A 25,222-nucleotide genomic window follows, 5' to 3' on the forward strand; every position below is an offset into this window, starting at 1 on the left:
CTGAATATTCATGCTTTAATGATTAAAATAAGGTAAACAAAAATTGTGTTTATTTGCAAAATGGTTCCTGCAGATGTATACTGCAAGATAAGCCAGTGTAGCTGTTTTTCCATGACTGTGATGACAAATGCACTGCAATGGGAGCCTGATGGGGTGTCCCAAGAAATCCTTCTTTAAAACATTGACCCAAGGGGGCAGAAAGTGGTTTTATATAGTGGATAGATCTGAAATTTTTCCATATTAACTCAGTGAAAGGTCCACATGCTTGAAACTTTCAAGAGACTAAAACTAATGTTCACTTTTTGGAGTTCATTTGATTTCCATCTTTAAAGGTGGGAACTTGTTTTTCTTATAATGACATCAGTTCTTAAGGGTCTTAAACACATCCTGTATAAGAATATTGGCTATTACTGAACTCTATATAATAAGCTACCTGAGGATATGATAACTGTTTATAAAGAAGCAAATAGCTCTTTATACTGCTAAAACATTCAGGGAGTTAAGTTGATAAAAGCTAAAATAGAATCACCATAATTTCTTCCAAAATTATTTTTGTATTATTAGACCTTATCAATGAACCTGTGTAAGAGGAATAATTTGAAGCTGCATTCAAAAATGCCGATCAGCACATTCACTGTTTGCCTGCCTCTGAGTTCAGTTTGATTGATTACCCTGCAATCTCCATTTCTGGTCTCTGCCTGCCTTTGATTATAAACCTCCTGAAGGCAAAGATCAGGTTTGTGTGGTTCTCTTCCTTAAGGATCTCCTGTGAATTTAGGCGCTTAGGCAGAAAACTCTCTTATTCCAGGTTGAGTATCTTTGGCTGAGGATCGCTGTGACTGGGAATGAGGGTTGTTGCCAGCCACCCCCACTGCTATGCTGCCTGAAGCAGGAAGGTTGCAGAGCCTGGTGGTGCGCCTGCTATCTGATGGGAGGAGAGCCTAGAGGGACTAGGACAGAGTTAAAAGTGGATAAGTAGAACAACAGCTTTAGATCCCAGTGGAAGAAATTTATACTCACTGCTTGTACTGAGCAGAGAGGCCAGTGCTTCTCATACTTTAGGCACATGAGAATGACCTGAGGAGCTTCTTTTTTCAAATTAACTTCACCCTGCTGCCCTCCTTCCCTGAATTTACTGAATCTGAATCTGGATGTGACAGGGAAATTATCTACATTTTAACAAGCTTCCTAAAAGCAAATGTGATAAAAACAGTGTACACATTCAGAGAAACACTGATCTAACCTCTAGTTAATGATCATAGCTGGTCTAAAGCCACCGATAGCAGGTATAGGTAAGAATCTAACATGACACTACTCAACATCCCCAAATAGCCTACTGAGTGTAGTGACCTTCTAAGGTGTCAGCTGTTTCTTTTTTCATAATTGACGCTTTTATTTACTAGCTGGTGAGTGTTACCTATAAAAACAAACCATACTGAGAATGTTGCTTAACGTTTTTCTCTAAGACTATTCTGCACTACAGGTGATACTAAGGTAATTAAGACAGGCCCTGTTTCAAAGAGGCTCCATGCTAGTCAGGATGCAGACACACTCCCAGACAATCACAACACACGTGGTGGACAGTATGATTAGCATAATAATAGAGGTGTGCCAATGCAAATAACATTGCCCCATGTTATATTTAACCTCATATCAGCTTATGATCTTTTAGAGGGCATCTTTATGCCCTGATGTCTAGTTATCATTTCCATGCGTGACTTTTTAGCCCCTCTTAGCGTGTTGTGAAAGTATGTAGAAGATAAATTTGTTCCTGCTCATCTGTAACTAAGATGAGGGGGTAACAGATGAGGTCGAAAGCTAAGCATGAAGTAAAATACTTTGGTTCCCTTTAATGTATTTTGCTCTCTGTTTGTTACTTGATGTAACTTTCAGGCTTTCCAGTATGGAACTGACTATTTAAGAAACTCAATGACCTTTGGAAAAAAACTGCAGAGGCTGAATGTTTAAAATGTGACTCTCTGTAGAATGAAGAACTCAGTTCCTACACTTCACTTCAAGTGACTTAAATTAAAGATGGGGTCTTATTACATATCTAGGGAGATGGTTAAATGACCCCAATTATTTTTAAATACTACAATATTTACAGGTATTTCTTATACTTAATTTTAAAACTCAATACATTGTGTAACATTATATGGATATTCTTACCATCTGAAAAAGCTCCCCAAAAGAAATAAAATAATAGAGAAATAAGTGGAGAAACTATATTAAGAATTCAAATAAAAGTTTTTTCAGGTGACTAAATATACTTTCTGTCACAAATAAGATGGTATGTTTTATCAGATTTACTTATCAGATTATCAGATTTACTTATCAGATTATCAGATTTACTTATACCTCAAGCTCCTTGCATGATTCATATTCCATTGGGCTTTTTCCTTGTATATTCTGGATCTGTAGGTAAAGATCTTTATATGCAGCCTCTTAATCTATGTCTATGACAAAACACTCAACTTTCACAGCAGTATTTTGATTTGCTCACAATCAAAAAAATTGATAACATGGGGACGACATGGGAGTTAACCAGGGAAGAACCCAGTAATAATGCTCCTGCTTGTGTGTGTCCTGTGTGGTGTTAGAGAGCCCTCTGCTGCCTGTGGCGGTGAAGCCTTCAGCTAATTTATCTGTAAACTGATCATAGGCCTGACTCATTGCCATTTTGATGACACTCCTTGGGCTCCCCACTCTCCCTCCACAAACACACTCTAAAAAGGAGTAAAAGCAGCCTCCCTTCAGATGTAGGTTAACCCTTATGAGGCTGTGTAACTTAGACTTTGTCACTTATATGGTCAACGTTTGACAATTACACAAATTCACTGAGAACAAATAAGATCTCCCTGAACTCTACTCTCATATGATGGTTATAGTACCTCTGGAGTCTAAATATTTGCTTATTACTCCAGATAAGAAGATAGCATGAACTAAGGTGAGGATATTTTTCAGCTTTATGGAGCTCACACTGTCTAAACCATTGGAAAAGCAGAGGTGTTAGGTACTCCACACAAAATAGTGGGGAAAGCAGTGGAGGAGGAAACTTGCCATGAAAAGCCATATCCAGACACTGACTGCCCATGCGAATTTGGGCAGGTTATCTTCCTCATCAGTAAAAGGGGGCAATAAAATGCGAAACCGTTACTTATGGGGAAAAGTAATTAAAGAGTAAGATGGTTCTTTGTAAAAGATAAAACTACTCAGACTTAAAGAGTAGAATGTTGCTTTTTCTTTTGATTTTGCTATCTTACACTTGTAGTACCTTTCAGTTCCTTGAATGCAGTGGTACTTAACACAGTTAAAGTGAGGCTCTGACGTTGCATTCCGTTTTATCAGATGAATGTTGGAAAGTGACCTGAAGAATGGTTTATGAGAAGCACCACTGGAAGCACCTTGGAATCAAATTTCTTGAACCTCTCAAAACTTATTACCTTATTTTTTTCTATGATACTTATATGTTAATGTGATGATCAGAATGAATTGCCAAACTAATCATTTGTACTGTTTAAAACCTTTTTAAAGCACTGTTTATTCTTACCTTAAGAAGAACCGGAAATAACATTTTGGTAATAGCTTTATTGAGATATAATTCATATACTACGTAACTGATCCAAGGTGCACAAGTCAGTGATTTTTAGTATATTCACAAGGTTGTTCACCCATCACTACAATCAATTTTGGAATATTTTTGTCACCCAAAGAGAAATGCTTTGCTCTGTAGTTATCAACCTCCGCTGTGCACTGAATGTCCCTGTGCCCCTGGAATGCATATGTCGAAGCTCCAGTCCCCAGTGTGATGGCATTTGGAGGGGAGACCTTTGGGAGGTGATTAGGTTTGGATGAGTTCATGGAGGTATAGTTCCCATGACAGGACTGGTGTCCTAATGAAGGGACCAGAGTGTACTCTCCCCCTCCCCACCCTCTCAACCAGCTGCTTGGGGACACAGCGCTAAGACAGTCATCTGCGTGCCAGAGAAGCTCGCACCAGAACCTGACAGTGCTGGAACCCTGATCTCAGACTTACAGTCTCCAGAACTGTGAGAAATAAATGTTGCTGTTGTAAAACTACCTGATCTGTGCCATCTTGTTATAACAGCCCAAACGAATGAAACAACCCACAGTCCCCCTGCCCCAGCTCTAGGCAACTACTTTCTGTCTCTATTGATTTGCCTGTCTGGACGCTACATTACAACCCTTGCACAGATCAACATGAAGCCAGATGTAGAAATGGATTTTAGTTCTTGAGTAAGAAAGAAGTGTTTATGGGAAACAGTGGGGACAGAGGTGATAAAAACAAAGTAGTAGGAAGCCCTAGGAGTTGATTTTTTTTTTTAAATTAAGGTATCTAAGTGAAGAAATAAAAATACTGGGCAGGCAGAGGGGAGAGACACAGGGTTCATTTTATAAAAACTTTAAAGTTTGGGGTCAGGAAAACATAGTATCTTATCAAACACAAAAATAAAGGTCAGAAAATTTGAATTTAGTAGAAATTAAAACAAACTGAACTGCTTCACTCAGATCATATTGAATTGTACTAAAATGCTAGAAAAAGACAACTATACTTGAACAACAATAAAAAATGACATTTTAAAAAAGCAGAAAAGTATAAGATTATAGATACATCAGCATTTTGCTGTTAGCAAAATGATTATGGAAAGAAATGCTACTTCATTGTCCGGGTTAAAGTAGCCCCCAAAGCTTAAATTAAGAATTGAAAGCCAGCCGGAGTGGACCATTGATATGCTGTGCTGTGACCCCCTTCATTTCCAAACACTTCACTTTGCAAAAACAGCAGCACCTGCCTGCTCCTTCCATCCTACCCTCCCTCTTCTCCCTGCCCTCCTCTTCTCCTCAGCTAGTGCCACTTCCTGGCTTACAGCTGGTAATGCACTGTCCCAAGCCTTCACACATTCTCTTCATTAAAGAGTTCTTCTCCTGTCCATTACCTGTCTCCTAAAAATGCCCTTGTGGCTTTCAAAATTGACTACCAGTATCACTCATATCACCTAACCTGCCAGACTTCATGTTGAAGGTCTAGAGCTCTGTCCTCTGCCTCGCTCTGTGGCCTTCAGCCAGTTCATGAACCTTTCTAAGACTTGTATTTCTTATCTGAAAAATCTGGTTAGTAACAATTCCCTCTGGGGCTGTCTTTGAGGATTGCATGACAAAATGTGTATGATGCTCTTGGCCCAAAGTCTGGCATGTTATGGTGAGTCCTTGGTACGTGGTGTCCCTTTTTCTTAATATTACCCCCTTTTTAAGTTACTGATTATTATCAAATTTCAAATTGCTGTTTCTTCCTGGCCTGTAAATTCTGTGAGGGTTGGGACCATATTGTATCGGCCTATTTATCTCTCCTGCACCTATCATAGGCTCTGATAAGGAGCAGACACTCAGAAAACTCTGAGCACTTGCGTGTGGCTAGGGACGCTCTCAAAGCTGGAGAGTGGGTACGCATCAAGCCTTCGTACAGTCGCCGGTGGCTCGTCATCCTAAAAACCAGTGTCAAATTGTGATGATGGAGAAACAAGGCCTTGACTCATTTTCTGTGTGGAGTCCTCGTGGCAGTCGGACAGTGCGTTAGTGGGAAGATGTCAGGATAATTTACATTATTTTCTGTGCAGTTCTCTCCCTCAAGAAATGCACATTCAGAGTTAACAGTTTGGGAAATTATATCGGTTAATAATGGTTTGCTATGCTAGCAAATCATTAAAAATATTGTATTTAAGAAGCATTAAAAGGAGTTAATAAAAATAATTTGCTATTGCCTTCTTCCTTCTACATGTATCCCCATTTCTTTTTATTTTTGTTTCAGCAACTAAACATTAGCAGCTATTTTGCTTACTTACTAAGATTCTAAAAATATTTTCTCATCAACCAGTACAACCCCTCTAAAAGTAAGTTGTATTGTACATTCCAATTCCCTGCCTCCCTATGGCAGTCTTCATATGTCAGTAATAATGATAAGCATCGCTTTTCTGAGCAAGCATCTCAAAGACAAACAAAAGATTTCTGCTGCCTTGGTAATAGTTTTGTGACTGAACCAAAAATTTTTGAGCCCCCCAAAAACTTTGGGTTTGCAGTGAAGTAAAATAATTTTCTTTTCCTGCTCTGGAGCCAGAACAAACAGATGCAGTTTGTGGCAAGGACATATTCAAACATGACCTCTCCCGGACACGCCCTCTCCTGCACACCACAGCAAGCACAGTGTCCGCGTTGCTGGCACAGTGGCAGAACTCACACCTTTAATTGTGCAGTCGAAAAAAAGAAAATAAATTTTAAGTAAAAATGGAAGAAAACCTATGGCACAGTTAAAATTTCATTATTTTGAATAGAAGGGAACAAGATAACTTAAAATAATCAACATACAAATATCTGAGAATGCTTCCAATGGAAAAAATAGTTTTACAAATTATAGAGTATATATTTTGAAAATATTTAATCAAACAGTAGTACTAGCACTCAGCAAAGTCTTAATGATGCTGATTTTATTCAATAGCCATTTACTGAGCACCTGCCACATTCTAGGTGCCTTGCTAGGTGCTGGTGGTACAAAGGGAAAGACAAATCCAGGGGGTAAGAGCTGAGAGAGAAGCATTTATCGGGCAGAGAGACGCGGAGGAGGCATTTAAGACAGAGGGAACAGCATGTATAATGGGGAGAATTACGAAAGTGTACTGAAAGGTCTAGAGAGGAATGTTGGGCTCAGATGGGGAGGCACCTTGTATGCCAGGTTTAGACGTACAGATTTTACCCCAGAGGTAGTGTGGAAGCAGGGCAGGCTTTTAAGTGTGGAGGGTGAGTCTGGTGAAAGTAAAAAAGATAAACCGGTGTGGGTAGCAAGGAAAGAGAGTGTTGCCCCTGTGAAAGACAAAGGCAATGGAAATAGGGAGGAAAGAGCTTATCTAAGTGACCTGTCTTTTTTGAGAGAGAATCAATATAACTTAGTGGTTTACCAGATGTGGAAGTAAAAGATAAACCTCTTTAAGGGGAGCAGTTGGTTTATGAACATGACTGAAATATAACGGGAATGAAGAGCCTGTTCTGTAACTCTAAGCATGTCTCCAGCCAGGATCCCCCTATGAAGTGTGATCCTCAGGGACCCCACTGTGAACTTCTTGGCTGGGTGCTCAACCAGGAGGTATTTATTATGGTTCACTTTTGACCTGCTAACTGTGTGGAGAGACACAAAAGAAGTAGAAGATAAAGCACCCCAGCCCTCCCCACTAGAAACAACTCCTCCCCACCTGCACACAGCCTCACCCCCTCCTATTTCTAAAAGATCTAAAGCTGTCAATCAAAAGGTCATATGAGACAGAATTTAGCTGGGTGCATGGGATTGAAATAGAATGAGATATTCCTTTCAATCTAAGACAGACACAGGTGATACAGAATGACACAGTCATAAAGTAAGGAGGAATCCAAAGACAGCACGTGTCCCCGCATCTTTTTCTTGATGCCACCTTGCTTACAGCCTAGAGATAAATATTTAAAAGAGACTCTGTTAGCTCCCCATGGCCTTCCAGAACTACATCCTCGGCCCACTGCTGGACATGTCTGCACCCACTTCCTCTCTGTGCTTTGCCATCCACACTCAACACAATCTGTTCTTCTTGGGCCCAGAGCTGATTCTGGAAGTGAGGCAGAGATGGAAGTGGTGTTTCTGTCTGTCCTGTGGGATCTTTATTCAAAAATATCCATGGAGTGTGTGTTATATACATCAAGCAGGGCACAAGTGTATTTGGCATAGTGTTTCAGAACAGTGTTTTTCAGCGTGGATCATAAAACTAAGTTAGCAGGTTGTAACATGTATTTTATATAATTGTATATAAAATATAACAAAATAGAAGATATCCAAAGTAAGAATAATTTTATGAAATTCACATCCATTTTATGTGTATTTTTAATCTCAAGATGTAAAATGTATTTCTAACTGGATTATGGCCAAAAGGTTTTTTGAACTATTGCATCTGGACTACTTATGGAGGTTTAGTTCATCTGAATGAGAGGTTAGCACAGGCCTAGAAATCAAACCCCATGCAGTACGGGAACTTGATTCTACTTGTAACATTCCTACTAATGAATTTTTAGAGCACAACTTTTTTGTAAGATGGAGACACCTGCCTTAGGCAGGTTCTTATTTCTAAATTTAGAAAGAAATTAGCAGATATATTAGTTTCCTCAGGCTACTCTAACAAATACCCCAAAAGGGGGGATTTACAACAACGGGAATGTGTTGTCCCGCTGTCCTGGAGGTCGGCAGTCCCAAATCAACATGCTGGCAGGGCCGTGCTCCCTCGGAAGGCGCTGGGCACTCTGTTCCAGGCCTCTCTCCAGCTTCTGCCAGCTCGTTGGCTTGTGGCAGCAGCTGAACTCCAGTGTCCACGTGGCATTCTCCCTGTGTGTCTGTCCATCTCTGTATCCAAATTTTCCCTTTTCATAAGGACACCACTCTAATAACTTCATTTTGACTGGTTCACTTCTGTAAAATCCCTATGTCCAAATAAGGTCACTTGGCTGATGTACCAACAGTTAAGGCATCAGCGTATCTTTTTGAAGGGACATGATTAAACCCATAAAGATATATTTCAAATTTCTGCTAGGTGTTCCAGAAATTGGTGGAAGAAAAAATAGAAATTAGTAGAAATATTTTTCTGTCTTATTAAGGGGAAAAGTTCTAAATTTTCAGAAATCTTGTTTTGTCTCCAAAATAATACCACTTCATGTGGCTAAAAATGCATGTTCTGTGAATATTAACAGCTTCAGCTCTGTACATTTACCCTTTAGTCAGGAAAATCCATTTGTGTTTGACCTTCAATAATTTGTTTTTATTTCTACTGGCTCCTTGTTGCATTTTTAATCACAACATACAAATAATGAAATGGCAAATGAAACTGCTTGGGTTTACAATAAGAAAGTATATATACATCTACAAAATATCCCCCAAATTACAGCAGCAAATGCTTAGCTGTGATTCAGTCTGAAAATGTTCACATTTGTTTTCCAAAAAGAACAGGGAGATTGTGTTTTCCATGTTGCCTGAAGGGGCCAAACCAAAAACCCTGAGCAGCAGAACACTGGTGGCTACGTCACCCCCGGACTGGCCTTGCCTGAGACTGTGGATACATCAAAAATGTTCCAGAAAGTGTGGCACTTTGTGTTTTGGAGAGAAAGGAAGAAAAGAAAATGTGTAACTGCACTCCCCTGATCATGCTCTAAGAAAATGCTTCGTAGCACATTCTGTTGCAACGTGAGGAAAAAAACCTGAATTCCTTGAAAATGTTTATTTAATGATTTTAATTTTATTTTTTCACTTGTCCTTCACTTCCTCTTTCCCTTTTGCTTTGTTTTCTTTTTAAGTCCCCGTAGATAGCTTTCCTAGTTTCTTCAATAAATGGAACCTAATCCTTAGCATTAACTTATTTTCCTGTCCTCAGGGAACACAAATATTTCTTCTAACTCAAATCACTTGAAAATATATTTAAAGTGTGTTACTGAATATACAGATTTTGTTAATTATTTTGGTAGAAAGCCACACTAACCAATTAGAAGGTGGACTAATTGGAATGTTTCAAAGAGAATTGAATGGACTGATCCTTGGATCCGGTAATTGAAAGTCCAGCCTGAATACCTCGCTCTGGGAATTCTCCCAATAGTATTTGGTTTTTCTTAGACATAGAAAACACTATGATTTTCATGATGTCAGTTAGCTGCTCTAATTAAATTGATCAGCATTGCATTCTGTGACTTCAGTTTAGAAATTAATGCAGCTCGTTAAGATTCTAAGTCTGCATTTACCAGCGTTGCACCATGTTGAAAAAGACACTAGGACCCCGAGAAAACCCTGATGTCTGTGGTATCATCATTCTCCTTTGTAGCTTCTTAGGTTTGGACTGTTACTTGGGTTTATTTGATCAATGTTTTCTCCACAGGCGGTGCTGGGAGAATATGATGCCGTATGTCTGGGAAAGTTAGGCACCTGAGTGCCTGACACACCAGTTGATTGCCCAAATCTCTCAATGTATGTTTAAGTGTTTTTTTAAAAGAAGCAAATTAATTAGCTGCTTAAGCTTGGCCGTTATTCAGAGTCAGCAAACATAAGTAATTAAAACCTGAGGTTTACACTGGTATCCATAGAGGAAACTGAATGAACTCCAAGTCATTACAGTTTGTCATTGGCTCAGTGTCATGGTACACTCCCTCTTTCATTCATATTAGGTGTGCTTATTTTTAAAATTAAAAGTGAATCAGAATTAATTCTCAGTTTAAAATCTAGGCAAAAAATGACATTTCATATCATTGGACATGCCTAAGAGAGTGACACAAAACCCAAAATCAGCCTAAATAACCTCTGTAAATAGGTGTCTGGGGTCGTAATAATAGGGCTGCACCCACTTTGCTCAGATGTAGAAATGGTCATCTTTTCAAATGTTTTGCATTCTGATGTGTAAATTTTGTGGATAAGTGTATTTTCTCAATTCTATTTGGTAGAATTGCCCTTGGCCGTTTTTCCTTAAAATTGCTTTTAAAGTCAGTGTTTTAAATTGATTTTTAGAATTATTTGATTTAATCCACTTGAAATCAATGCTTTAGCTTCAGAATGTATAGCTTTATAAAGATTACATTACTAAACTCCATGCATGGGTACTTTTATGAAAGGGGAAAGAAAAATATGCTGATTAACTATCAAAGTTGCTTATTTATCCTCATTTTTCCCCAAATTATGTTGTCCTCATTTCCTTTTCAAATTATATTGTTCTTGGTCACTGGGCAGGGATTGCTGTCCTGTTGAGTGCTGCTGGTTGAGGGAGAGACAGTGTGAAGAAGAAAGGATAGACTTTAATTGTCTCTATTTGCCTGAGAGGTTTTGTGCACACATTTTAAAAAAGCATCAGCCACACACACGCACAACTGTGTTCAGAACCCTGCATCATGTAAATCATTGCCCAGAAGCACTTCTAAATCCTAAGAAAGCCAATTATATTTATATTTTAATGTTTACTAAAGTACCCTTGTCAATTTTCATTATAATTTGTTACATGTTAGAGTTAAGGATCTGTTTTGAACAAAGAGTGTTTAGTATGACACCCATCATTGAACACACGGAGGCAATTTTTCTAAAATAAAACCATAACAGGTTTTTAGTTACAGCCTTTTCACAGAATGTTGATCATAAATTAGTACTTTTTGACACTGAATCTTGATTAGGAAACAAACAACTCTGATATTTCATATATTGGGGGGTGTGGCTGCTTAAAACCCAACTTTCGTGCTCGCCTCAGCAGCACATGCACTGAAATCGGAACGACACAGAGGATTGGCATGGCCCCTGCTCAGGTGACACACAAATTCGCGAAGCTTTTTTTAAAAACCCCAATTTTATATGAGTGCATAGTCAAAATTAAGTTCAAAGACTACTCCAGCAGACACTGAAGGGCAGAGAGGATCATTTATTCTTTGTTTTGAGGTCATTTATTAGAAGGAGAAAAACATGTTAAAGAAAGGAAAATCTATTTTACTGTCAAATATATTTTATATTTTAATCAAATACTTTTATATTATTCATATTGCTTCTATAATGCCTCAAGGATATAAACTATTTTTATGATTTCATTTATGTTCTTTTGTGTTATCTACACTGGTCAGTACTCCCGAGTGCTACCTACAGCTGCACTTCATGTTGCTAGGGTGTCGTTTTTGAAGCAGCTCACACCTTAACAGACTTTTGAGGGCTATTTCTTATTTTCATCATCATGTTAATAAGCTATAGTTAGCTTTATTGAAATAACTGAGTATGTAATCTTTTAAAAGTTTATGTGTAATATATGAATACTTGAACTGGAGTTGTAGAGTAAGGTAGTAAAAAAGCTGCATCTTGAAAGTTACCGTGTGAATTATTTTTGCCTTAAGCTCATTTAGAAAGAAACCTCCCTTAGTGGTCTCCCATGAAGAAGTAATTGACTTTGGTTAGGTCCAAGGTAGAGTGTGTTTTACTAATTTTCCTGCATTGTGAGTTTGGCTCTAATATGCCAAAACAAAATTTGCAACAGGGTTTTAGTGAAATCTACCTGTTATAATAATCACAGAAATTATATTAATTCAAAGTTTATTTTTCTTTTAGTTCTCAGGAAGATGAAGGATCATTGTCACCTTTCTATCTGAGGTATTTATTTGACTTTTGTTGGTCCATTACAGGGAGTGGAGGAGGGCGACGTCTTCTTTGGGTTTATTTGCCCATTTTAATTTTTTTCAATAGAATATTCTACACTATGGCCAATCTGAGCTTATCGGAACCCCTCACCATGCATTTCATGCTCTGGTTTTCCTCTCTTTGGTTTAACAAATCTTTAAACAAATTTTAGTGTCATTGAAAACACTACAGTTGGAAGAACATGCATGTATATATGTGTAGCCCATGAACACATCAAACAGTGTGGTGAAGGACAGGGGAGGACGGGGCAGGCAGAGGGGGTCAGAGGGGTGGGGAATGGGGAACATTTGTAGTAGTGTCAACAATAAAAAATAAATAAAATAAGACACTTTGTTTTAAATTCAGAAATGTTAAGGTAGCCATTTTAATTTCAAAGATTGCCTGTTAGTCAGTCTGTGACCTGAAATTTAAAAATCTCTCTTCTGTATATATGTACAGGCCACAGAGGGGTGTGAGCACAAGGCTCACTTACTGAAGAAGACTTAGCTAATGTTAAAATATTTCTTATATAGTAGTGGCATGAGAAACTTACTTAATTCAGTAAGTTTATGGAGTTCAGGATTATTTTCTAAAGCTTATAATGCTAAAATAGTAACTATTAAAGCAGGTAAGTTTACACAGTGTTAAAGTGGATCTCTTCTCTCTAGACTAAAATGTTTGCTATATTCATGTGATTTTTAGTGAACCATTCAACTTAGAAATAGCCCAGAACCAAGTTTTTCTTACTGCATCTTTCCTTGCTACCTACCTACCTGAGAGGCTTAGAAAATATAATAACCATGTAAATTAAAGTTAAAATTGCTCAAGTTTTTAAAATATCTTTTCTCAATCTCAAAATCAGTGTTTTAAAAAATAAGTGTCAGGATATGCAATACACAGTTTGTGTATTTATTTTTGAATCCAATTTGTTGAATCATTATATTTAGATGTTAATTCAAACACCAATAGTTAAGAAATGTGTCACAGGACTTCAGGCTCAGCTGAGTAAATGCTTTTCAGTAGTTTTCTGGCCTTCAGTGACTTGAAGCATATTACGTAACCCCTTTGTGACAAGAGGGACCATTTGAGGTTTCAGTCGAGGCAGCATGGCAGTCCATTTGATTCCTCCTGGTTTTCTGCCAACCAAATCAGCATCTTCTGCTTCATAGGGCATCTCAACTGTGCAATTAGTGTAAACACATGAGATGATGTTGCTGAGCACATGGTGTCTCTGGCATTTGTTATGTAAATACATGCAACAGTATCAAACAGGTGATTATCATATATTAATGGGAGTGAAATGTTATATGGTACAGAAGATTACAACACAGGATCTTGGCAAGTAATCAGAACTATTGGTTCTCTGAATTCTTACTTTTATTACTCTGAATAACATCCATCTATGTTTTATTTGATATTAAAATTTTATTTTTTAACCATTATTATAAAAAGCAGATGTGAACAATGGGTTTATCAGTCATAAATTTTCAAGAACGTATATTGTGTGATAATTTTGTAATTACCTAGGTAATAACTCAGTCTTCAAACAGAAATTCTATACTTTCAAAATGAAAGTAAAAGAATATAAAGAAAATTATTATATTACCAAACTCCTGATAAAAGCTATTTCACCTTTTAATGTTAAGAGTCATAAAAATTAAAATATGGTAAAAGTTAGAAAAAAGAATGAATATGCATACCAATCCTCCTTTACAGAAGAGGTAATGTTGAAAAAAAAGGAAGTTACCAGCAGGAATTCTTTTTACATGAGGGAAATTTAAACTTAGTGGAGCTATTTTTAAAATGCAAAAATCATAATTACTCAACCTGAAATCAAATTTTCACATGTAGCTTCTTTTTCTGAATAACATTATTTGATAGTCTTAAAAATTATGTTAATATTAGTACAGCCCTGGCTGGGTAGCTCAGTTGGTTAGAGCATTGTCCCCATATACCAAGGTTGTGGGTTTGATCTCTGTGGCAGACAAGAATCAACCAGTGAATGCATAAATAAGTGGAACAAAAAATCTTTCTCTCTCTCTCTCTCATAAAGGACCTCATATATAGAGGGCAGACAGGCACCCAGCTATTGGAGTGGAGACAAGGTGCATTATTTATAACAGCAAGACAGAGTCTGTGTTTGCAGTAGAGGAGTGAGATGGAGAGCATGCAATGCACTATTGGAGATCCCAGACCTTCCTGTGGCCAGGGGAAGGGGGTGGAATGCAGACCAGGGAACCAGAGAGGCCATTTCAGTCATTGCCTTGCTCCACTTTCCACCTTGTAGAATTTCAGTGTCTGGGATTGCAGTTCTCTTTTAACAGGTGTGGCTGAACCACGTGTTTGTCTACTGTACATTTAAATTGCCTTCATCTTTTCTGTAGTAAGGTAGGGCTGTTATAAATAGACATGCATTCATATGTTCTTATTCTAGATTAAATATCTTCTGTGATAAGAACTTTGTGTTCTCTAATTTCAGTACTTCTTCAACCTAACTTAACTTACCACAGAACCATTTGTCCTTTTTTCATAAAGGAAAGAAATAGTAGCTACAAATCTACACCTGCCGCTGTCCCATGTGGCAAGTTTATGGCAGCTCCAGTAGCTCAGACAGTAGGTGTCATTGTTCCCCAGATGCTCATTAGAGATTACCTGCCCTGTTGAGGTTATTAAAGAAATCAAAGGGAAGGACAGGTTATGCCAAACCCTTAGTGAGATTGCCACAAAATAAATACAAACAGGGAAACTTAACGTGAAGAACAATCTTGGCTAGGATGATGTCCATACCTTGGCCTCTTTCATAGTCTAGGCTGGAATCCCAGAAAAGGAGGCCCTGACTCAATTGCTCATGTTGACGTCAAAGCAGCTTTTGGTATAGGTGTTCTTCTGTGCCCTGTTCAGCCTGTTATTATCTGATTTCCTTTGCCTGGCAGGCAGTCAGATCTAGCTGGGATCTGTTGCTAGTTCTGCTTTCGTTTGTCGAGTCTTCAGTGTCTACAAGTCTGGGTTTTGATTTTTGTGGTTATTTCAGCATGAGGAGATACTCAGTGTCACTAATCGTCACTGAAATACAAATCAAATGTACAGTGAGATTCATACCCTTTAGGATGGCTGCTATCAAAAAGATAAAAAGTGTTGGCAAAAATGAAGAGAAGTTGAAACACTTGTGTTCCTGGTTGAAATGTACAATGGTGCAATTACTAGGGAAAATAATATGAAGGTTCCTCAAAATATTAAATACAGAATTACCATATGATCTAGCAATTCCACTTCTGGGTATGTACTCAAAAGAATTGAAAGCAAGATTCCAAAGAGATATTTGTACACCCGTGTTCATAGCGGCATTAGTCACAGTGGCCAAAAGATGGAAGCAAATCAGGTGTCCACCAACAGGTGAATGGATAAACAAAATGCAGTATATGCACATAATGGAATATTATTCAGCCTTTAAAGAGAAAGGCACTTGTGACACAAAAACAACATGGGTGAACTTTGAGGACATATATGCTAAGTGAAATAAGGCAATTACAGAATGACAAATACTGTATAATTCCATTCATATAGGGTAACTAATACAGTCAAATTCCTAGAGACATAAAATGGAACGGTGGTTGCCAGAAACTGGAGGGAAGGGAGAATTGGAAGATGTTGTTTAAAGGGGACAGAGTTTCATTTTTACAAGATGAAAAGAGTTCTGGAGATGGATGCTGGTGATGGTTGAACAGCAATATGAATGTACTTAATGCCACTGAACTATACACTTAAAACTGTTTAAGATGGTGAAGTTTTATGTATGTATTTTACCACAGTAAAAAAAATTGTGGGAAAAAATATCATGGGGTATTTTCATGCACACCCCTAACTGAAAACCACTGAACCAGACCAGCAATATAATTATTTTATACTGAAGAATGATTATAAACTTTACTACTTTTATCATATAATTCTTTAGGGATTCAATATTGAGGGGGTTTTTTTAAAGATTTTATTTATTTATTTTTAGAGAGGGAAGGGAGGGAGATAGAGAGAGAGAGAGAGAGAAACATCAATGTGCAGTTGCTGGGGGCCGTGGCCTCCAACCCAGGCATGTACCCTGACTGGGAATCGAACCTGCGACATTTTGGTTTGCAGCCCACGCTCAATCCACTGAGCTATGCCAGCCAGGGCCAATATTGAGTTTTTGATATCTAAGAATCACTAGTCATATTTTTTGAAAAGTAAGAGAAAAGGATAGATTCTGGGTTTACTTCTATCAATGCTAATTAAAATGTTAAGCACATGTTTAGGCTATATTGAGAAAAATTATATAAATGTTTATATTTTTATGCTTGTCCTCATGTCTTTCCTCAGGATAAAAAAAGTAAAGGAAAAACTTACTTGTAAAAAATGGCATCTTTGAAGCCATTCTGTCTAGATTTCTATCTGCTTATTCTTCAGTTTCCTTGCCTCCCCACAGACTTTGGACTATAGGAACTTCAGGTTTTAATAAAATGTAAACCTCTACATTAAACAAATAGCAGACTAGCTTTGCCTGATATAACTACTCCCAGCTTCCCATTTAAATTCTAATGACTATATAAAAGACAGAATCTAGAGGCAGCTTTATACCAACAATAAGGAGAAATCAACATGTCACATCATCAGTGGGGTGAACTGAGAAACATATTTTTGCCTTACAGACTTCATGTTCCATCATCTGAACAACAGAGTGACCACAAAGAGAGAAGGAAGGGAGAAAAATAACTGACTTGGATTCTTTCCAATGTCTACTGCACTGACCAGAAAAGCAAGTGATACTCCAACTGAGCCCAGACTTATTTCTGAACCATGCAGAGCTGAGTTGGATATTCTTTTCACCTCTCTGCCCTCATCGCTTTCTTTACTTCACTTTTTATGTAAAATATTCCACATACAAAGTGACAGAGAGGAAAGGGTGCCCCACTGGCATGGTCAGTCACCTGACTAAAGCATTTGAGAAAGGGATAACGGCAGGAAGATTATCGGATTTAGTGCATGTTTTTGATTGTACAGTGTATAAAGACAGACTACAAATTTGGATCCGATTCTCCAGCTTAGACATAAAATTGGACCAGTAGTAAGAGCTATTCATTTCAGATTGTTCTAGGACAGACTCAGATACTAGCTCTTGAAGTCTAAATCTGAGAGGGGACATCTGCTCACAGGCAAGGGATAATGACATAAACTAAGAATAGTCTGCCTATCCAGGTTGTTGGCAGTGACTCTCCTAGATCGATTGTTCCCCCTTAAGAACCACTAAACACGAATATCTATTTGGAACTTATGAAATTAGAAACTAAAGAAAAGGATGCCCTGAAGATTACGTGTAAAACAGATTTCAGAGAATTGTTTTTCTTGTAGTTCGGAGGAACCATTGAAAAGTAACATTGCTACTATTCTCCAAAATGCTCAAGGATGTAACCAACCTCTTTGAAACATGAGTAGAACCTGTAAGAGGAGAATAAATTTAGAATTAAAAGGCTAGAGAAGCAAAAGAATAGCTGAAATAAGGAGAGAAAAGGGAGCCCACAAATGTATTAGCAGAGATTTATAAAACTAGGAAAGAGTAAAGATCAGAAATTATTAAAAACTTAATTAAATACATGAGAGAGAAACCTGAGGAGCTCTCTCAAAATGAGGGAAACAGATAAATGCTACGAAAGAAATAATGCTAGAGATGGTCAGAGGGTGGAACGTCAACCAGAAAATTATCATAAGGAAGAAAAGATACTAATGGAAGTAGAAGTAGACATCAAAGCTAATGTGTGCCCAGCTAACTGAGAGGTGAATTTAAATTTGTTTTTAAATTAAGAAGTAGAGACCTGGTTATAATCATTGATAGAGGGCAAAAGAAAGTAACAAAATTCTAAATTTCTTGTTTTGCATGTGGAAGATAAGAGAATAGAAGCAGGAGTCGAGAGTTTGGGGGGTTTTGTTTGTTTTGGAGAGTTAGATTGAATAATTGTAGATATATGGGTATGAGAGGCAACCACCAGTAGAGCTGTGCATAGGACTCCTATATTTTAAATCTCAGAGACTAAGAGCAAATCAAAGGAAAGGAAAATCACAGAAATCAAAGGAAAAGGAAGCTCCCAAATTAGAAAGCATAAAGCAAAAACACAAAACTAGAACAAGTATGTCAGTTATGATAATACATGTAAATAGATTAAATTCTTTAATAAAAGCTAAAATTACTTTTTAAAAGTGACTACTTGAACTATATAGGGTGGTGCAAAAGTAGGTTTATGGTTGTGAGTACATGAAACAGTGTCCTCTTATGTTATTTGGCATATGAACAACTACAAACCTACTTTTGCTCCAACCTCTATTGTGCTCAAAAAAACCACAAAACAAAATGGCACAGAAAGGTTAATAATTAAAATATAGAATTTATATCTGGCACAGAGTCCTCCCAAGAGCATTCCCATACCTTTCTTCTCTCTCAGGCCTGCATCTCCTAAGTTTCCCCATGAGACTCGCAACCAAGGTGCCATGGGCAGCAGCAGCTCGTCCTGGGCTGACCCCCCGAACCTGTCTCCAAGGCCCCCTTTGGTCTGACTTTCCAGAGAGCCAGAGCAGCCCCTCCTAGGCTCTCCCTTTGCTTCTTCTATTCCAAGCCCTTCCTTGCTTTACTGTCCCCAACTTTAATAGATATACTCTCAAAATAAATAAATATATATAAATAAAATATAGATTTTTTATTTGATAAGTATAAACAAAAAGAAAGATGACAATATCAATACCAGAACAAGATTTTAAGGCCAAATTTGTTTAACAGTGCAAACTATATTTTGCTGTATTTAAGGCACAGTTTTGCCCAAATATTTTGAGGGAAAAATAAGGGTGTGCATTATACAATGGTAGTACTGATTCTGTTTCTATATAAATGTTTTAAATTCTTTTATTTATACTTATGCATTAAAAGTATAACTCTAGAAAACAATAACAGTATCCATATGCAAAATAATACCCTGGAATGTGATAATCAGTTTTGTTTCTAAATATAAATAAATAAGTAATTGAGTTAAAATGGAAAATTTTTCCTGAAAATTTGGGCCACAAATATGAGTGTTCATTATACGCAGCAAAATACAGTACTATATTAGCTAAAACCCATGCTGAAGACATCAAGTTTATAAATAAATATATATAAAATAGCATAGCATTAAATCATACAAATTTAACTCTTAGGTTAACAAGGACAAACAGGCAAACACATTTAAAGTATAAAACTTACACATACAACTGTATGTCTATAACAAACAAAACTTACAAGATATCACTGAGAATTTGATGTAATTAATAATTAAATAAGCTATCACTACATATCCTAAACTTCACACCCTGCTAATAGCCCCAAGCTTTCCTGCCACTAAAAAAATTATGCTGCTATCTCTAAGTGTTCTTGAAGAGCAGATATTGTGATAGTAATTTTTTCTGATCACAATGTAATTAATAACAGAAAATTTCCTATCAATCACTGAAAACTCCTCTAAATGGAAGAAAAAGTTCAAAGAGGAAATAAAAACTTCAAGTGTCGACTATTTAGAAGAAAAAGGAAAAAATCACATAGCCAAAATTGTAGTTTGAGATCTAAGCTTCTTTTTAGCACTAACTTCACCCTCTAAGAAGATTGAATATAAAAGAGCTATACATTCAAAATAAGTTATAAAAAGGAAGAAAAGCAACCTCTTGGAAACCAAAAAGGATTTAATAATAATTCAAGAAAACAGAAAAGGAGCAGAACTGATGCTGGAATTCATCATAATGTATGGTTATTTGGGAGTAAAAATGCAAATTATAAAATAGAGGACACTCTGGTAAGCAGGAAAAATATGGAACAATACTAATACTAATAATCAGAATTGAAGTTTGCTATAAGGGATATAGTTGTTTTCAAAACATTAGAGAAGACTTTATATAATTTTATCCTAATAAACATGAAAATGTAGATGACATAGTTTTCTTGAATGTATAAATTTTGAAATAAAATTATATTAAATCCAAAAAAGTACTTTTAATAATCTGTTCTCATTCAAAGAAAATAACTAGATCTATAGCCAAACATTTACATGAAAGTGTGGTAATACTACCTGAGAATAAGGATCATGCCCTTAGTAAGGACATACTCTGAAGCCAGATCACTGAGGGAGAATCAGAGCTGCGTAAATGTGACTGAGATACCAAACCTCTCTGCCCCCAGCTTCCTCCTCTGTAAATGGGGACTATGTTTAGTGAACTGTCTATTTCAGTTCATACTTTAGCTGTGTAAACACGTTATCTAAAAACTAAAGAAACTGATTTCTTTTCACATACACACACACTAAATATGTAAAATTGAAAACTATTAGAACCTGAAAGAAGCTGCACAAAAGCTGAGAATTTTGACACTTTAATGGACTCTATTTAAATTTGTTAGGAAATATTTGACAGAATATTAAGATACAGGAATAAAGAATAGTTTTTTTTTTCCTTCAAGTCAGTGCTAAGATTTAGAGGAATAGGAACCATGGCCTTCGGTAAAGTATGAGGATAAAATGTGCTCCTCCTGAGTCGTATCCATACAGCATGTTTTCAGTTTGTGTTTTGGTGTTACATGCATAGTATATAACTCTAAACCAAAATGCTTTCGTTCTAGTGTTAAATGCATCATATATAAATGCATAGTATGTAACCTACATATTTAAACTAAAAATGTAAGACTTTTTAATACATGCTATAGTACCGCCACCAAGGGTGATGCAGTTTTTGTCAAGGTCTGAATACATATAAACATTCCGTTAAATTTTTTCACACTGATAAGCATCACTACCGATAAGAGCTAAAGCCAAGTGAATAAATACTGAGGACTGAATATATTTGTTTGAATATATGACACTGAAGAATGCACTAAAATCATGGGGAAAGTTTAATTTAGAAATCCATTATGCAATTACAAGGAAATAATTTTACAATCGTTTTATATTATTGATGCTGCATCTCAACATTAGGCATTTTTAAATGACACTAAAAATACAGTATTCTGTTAAATAGCCAAATGAAGAGTTTCATGCCATTTTGATGATTAGTTACATGATCTTTACCCTGAGTCTTAATTAAATAAGCATGACATAATTGTCTTTTATATCCTTATTCATTAAAAAATTCTAGTAAATGTAAATATGATTTTCTAGATGAAAAGGATAATTCTGTTAGACCTAATAGTTCCTTTTGAAGCAATATTTTATTACAGCAGGATTTTATACACCACAGAAGAGAGAACATACTCAAGTAAGAGAACATACAGAAAAAGAGAACACGTGCTTTTTCAAGATATCTGGTGTCAGTATATTTGAAACTTCTTTTGACATGTAAATTTCTTGATTTCAAATCAAGAGATCTAATTTTAAATAATCACTTGTCAACAGGCATCTGGGCATCTTATCATGCAACTTTTATGTACTAATACTGCTAAGCATAATCAGCTTACAGAAATGCTGTTTTGGTGTTGCCAATAGAGATAAAGACTAAATATATTTAAATACATCATAAATATATCTCAGAGTAGGCTTAGAATCCATTTTAAATTGTCATGGCAATAGAAAATTCAGTGGCCTGATCACTTGCAGTAGGCTTGGGTAATGAAGTTGACTGTAATGCTGGAGTCTGCACATGAGCTCATTACTTTCGGTTTTGAATACTTGCTTTATCAACCTTAGGAAATGAACTCGTTACTCAAGTGTTTAATATCACATAAGTAAGAACTTTTCTTAGAAAATCAGTCAAGGCTATGAAAAAAAATTCATTGTTCTTAGCTGTTTGCAGAGGATAAAAAAAAACAAACTACATGTAGATGAAGGAAATCTTTCACTTTAGTTTATTTACTTTTCACCTTTTTGTCAATGTCTTAGATTACTTCCAGGAGCCAGTTATAGCTATGGGAGTGTCCCTATGTCAGACATTAAATATTCTTAGAAACCTCACTGATAAGTTGTTAAGCACATCCCACAGGAACTACAGAGGTAGAAGGATACCTCAACAGAGTCATTTTGGTATCTAATAAACTATAACTGTGATTGACACTGTGTCATAAAATTAAATATGCAATTATAACCTTTTATAATGATTTAAACTTTAGGGCAATAAACTTTTAGAACTAAGAGAAAACCTCAAAGATTACTAGCCAAGCCTTTCATTTTTTATATGAAGAAACCAACCCAATGTAGCCAAACTAACCAACAGTTCTATGATTTCAGCTAATTAACTGTAGAACTAAGACCAGAATTTCTCCTTTCTGATTACCAATGGAAAATATTCCCAGAATACTTTCTTTAGAGAAATTAGAAAACTATGAAAATATGGACACATTAAGTATACAAAAATTTCCAAAAGATTATTAAAAAAATAATTGAGCCCTGGCTGGCGTAGCTCAGTGGATTTAGCGTGGGCTGCGAACCAAAGTGTCCCAGGTTCGATTCCCAGCCAGGGTACATTCCTGGGTTGCAGGCCATAACCCCCAGCAACCGCACATTGATGTCTCTGTCTCTCTCTGTCTCTCTCTCCCCCCCTTCCTTCCCTCCCTAAAAATAAATAAAATCTTTAAAAAAAAAAAGAAATAATTGAATATAAGTTTGTCATAAATTTGACCCAAGATCAATATGCTAGTTAAAATGAACATGATTTAATTACTTGGTTTTATTACTAATTTATTCATTTAATTTTGCATTCTGAGAAAGGCTTTTTAAGATTGATTTAGATGGTTCAGGTCATTTTTTTCTTTTTAGCTGTGAGGGGAATTTTATGTGTTGCCTTTTATTCACTCTGATTAGCATAAGCTTTCCAACTCATACCTTCATTGATTAGATGAGAATGTTTACAAATAGCTACCATGGTACCTAAGGAATTGAAGTCACTTTTTAAAGAAAATTTATGAATATGTATGCTGTTTAAAGTACATTCCATTCTTTAGAAATGTACATATAGGATAAAATTTATAATTACCATTTATTTCATAGTACAATTTCTTCAAATAGAGAGTTCATGAAAATTATATAGATTTTAGGGAAAATCTACAACTATCTTTTATGCTTACCTTTTTCTAAAATATAGAAATTTTTATTTCATACTAATTTTTAAAGTAACATTTCATTATGTTTCACCATGATTTTTTTTCACATTTTTATTGCTGTTCAAGTACAGTTGTCTCCATTTTCCCCCCACCACTCCCCTGCACCCCAGCCATCCCCACCCCCATCCTCAATCCTGTCCCTCTTTGGCTTTGCCCATGTGTCCTTTATACATGTTCCTGACAACACTTCCCCCTTCCACTCCCCCTACCCCCCCCCCCCCCCCCCCCCCCCCCCCCCCCGTTATCCCCTCCCACCTCCCGCTGGTTACTGTCAGTTTGTTCTTAATTTCAATGTCTCTGGTTATATTTAGCTTGCTTGTTTGTTTTGTTGATTAGGAATTGATGTCTTGAAGGACTTTTAGTCACAGGGATTTAGGACCTTGCTAATCAGTGGCTTCCACAAATGACCAGCATCAAAATCCCTGGGGAATTTGTTAGAATCTCAGCTTTCCCTTTTGTATACCTGGACCAGCTAAACCCGAATCTGTATGAACAAGATCCCGGGTGATTCTGATGCACATTCAAGTTTGAGAAGCACTTACTTAGTTAATAATTTCAGAACCTGGTCCTGTTTCTTGCCATTTCCTTCTCTGTTTCTTCCTTGCCTGACTTTTTTTCAGCCCCACTCATACCCCCCCAAAAAGGAACATAAAATATCGGCATGTACTTTAACAAGCAAAAACAAGTTCAGGTCTAAAGTGCATAGAAGGAAGGAGAAGAGATATATCTCCTCATTCTGAGATAGCATGGGGCTAGTTGGTTCGTTATACCTATATATATCTTTGGAGTGTTTTTAGCATCTAACAGATCTATATCTTTTCCCTCTTCTGTATCCCCCCCAGTCATTATTCACATTATCCCTGCTCCCAAAACCAAGGGTGTATAACTACTTTGAGAAGTGAACTACAGGAGTTAATTATACAGTGTTGAATTTACAGAGGGTGAGCCACAAAGCATCAAAGCAGGGACTGTCTGTTCCATTTAAGGACAGACCAGCAAAGGATTTGTTGCTGGTTATGTAACGTGGGCACCGCAGTGAATAACAGGCATTGTGAGGCAGAGGAGAAATGTTTGTGATGAAAACAAAGTAAAATACCTAAATGCAGGGCTGCATATTCAAAAGTGACTCTGGTAAGTTTTTCTTCTAGTGAATGAGTGATTAAAAGTCTAGTGTAGTGATTAAGAGCTTAGACTCTGAGCTAAAACTTTTCTTGGTTCAAATCCTAACTCATTTACTTCTTGGCTCGTGACTTAGCAAGTTACCTAACCTCTCTAACCTCTTCATCTGAAAATGGGGAAAAGAAAACAATAGAACCTCCCTGGCTGGTATGGCTCAGTGGATTGAGTGCTAGCCTGTGACCAAAGAATCACTGGTTCACTTCCCAGTCAGGGCACATGCCTGGGTTGTGGGCCAGGTCCCCAGTAGAGAGCGCTCAAGAGGCAACCACACATTGATGTTTCTCTCCCTCTCTTTCTCCCTTCCTTCCCCTCTGTCTAAAATAAATAAGTAAGATCTTTTAAAATGAGAAGCCTTGGCTGAATAGCTCAGTGGATTGAGCACGGGCTGAGAACTGAAGGATTGCAAGTTCTATTGCCAGTGAGGGCACATGCCTGGGTTGTTGGCCAGGTCCCCAGTAGGGGGCACTCTAGAGGCAACCACACATTGATGTTTCTCTCCTTCCCTTTCCCCTCTCTAAAAATAAATAAATAAAATCTTTTTTAAAGAAATAAAACAATAGAACCTACATCACAGGGTTATTGTAAACAGTAAATCAGAAAATCTAAAAATACGTAGCACGGTGTCTGAAACATAGTAGTTGGTAAGTGTTAGGCTGTATTTATTTCTTTGTTCATTGATTCAGTTATTCATGAAGATTCTTCTCAGCAGTTTCCCT

The 25,222-nt window shown here is 36.9% G+C and overlaps 1 protein-coding gene and 1 pseudogene across 12 annotated transcripts in view; both read left to right on the forward strand.

The window, feature by feature from the left end:
• The window catches only part of FAM13A (family with sequence similarity 13 member A), a 275,554-nt gene that overhangs the window by 181,295 nt on the left and 69,037 nt on the right, over window positions 1–25,222 (forward strand). For 2 of the 12 annotated variants that reach the window (XM_028505893.2, XM_036026579.1), the window contains one exon: window positions 12,134–12,175. The exons of the other annotated variants lie outside the window; for them this stretch is intronic. In XM_028505893.2, the coding sequence (XP_028361694.1) occupies window positions 12,134–12,175 (42 nt within the window). The remainder of the gene's footprint in view (window positions 1–12,133; window positions 12,176–25,222) is intronic. 12 annotated transcript variants of the gene reach the window in all.
• On the forward strand, window positions 11,282–11,378 carry LOC114493618 (annotated as a pseudogene).

This window comes from Phyllostomus discolor, chromosome 1 (assembly GCF_004126475.2).
Source record: "Phyllostomus discolor isolate MPI-MPIP mPhyDis1 chromosome 1, mPhyDis1.pri.v3, whole genome shotgun sequence".
NCBI lineage: Eukaryota > Metazoa > Chordata > Mammalia > Chiroptera > Phyllostomidae > Phyllostomus > Phyllostomus discolor.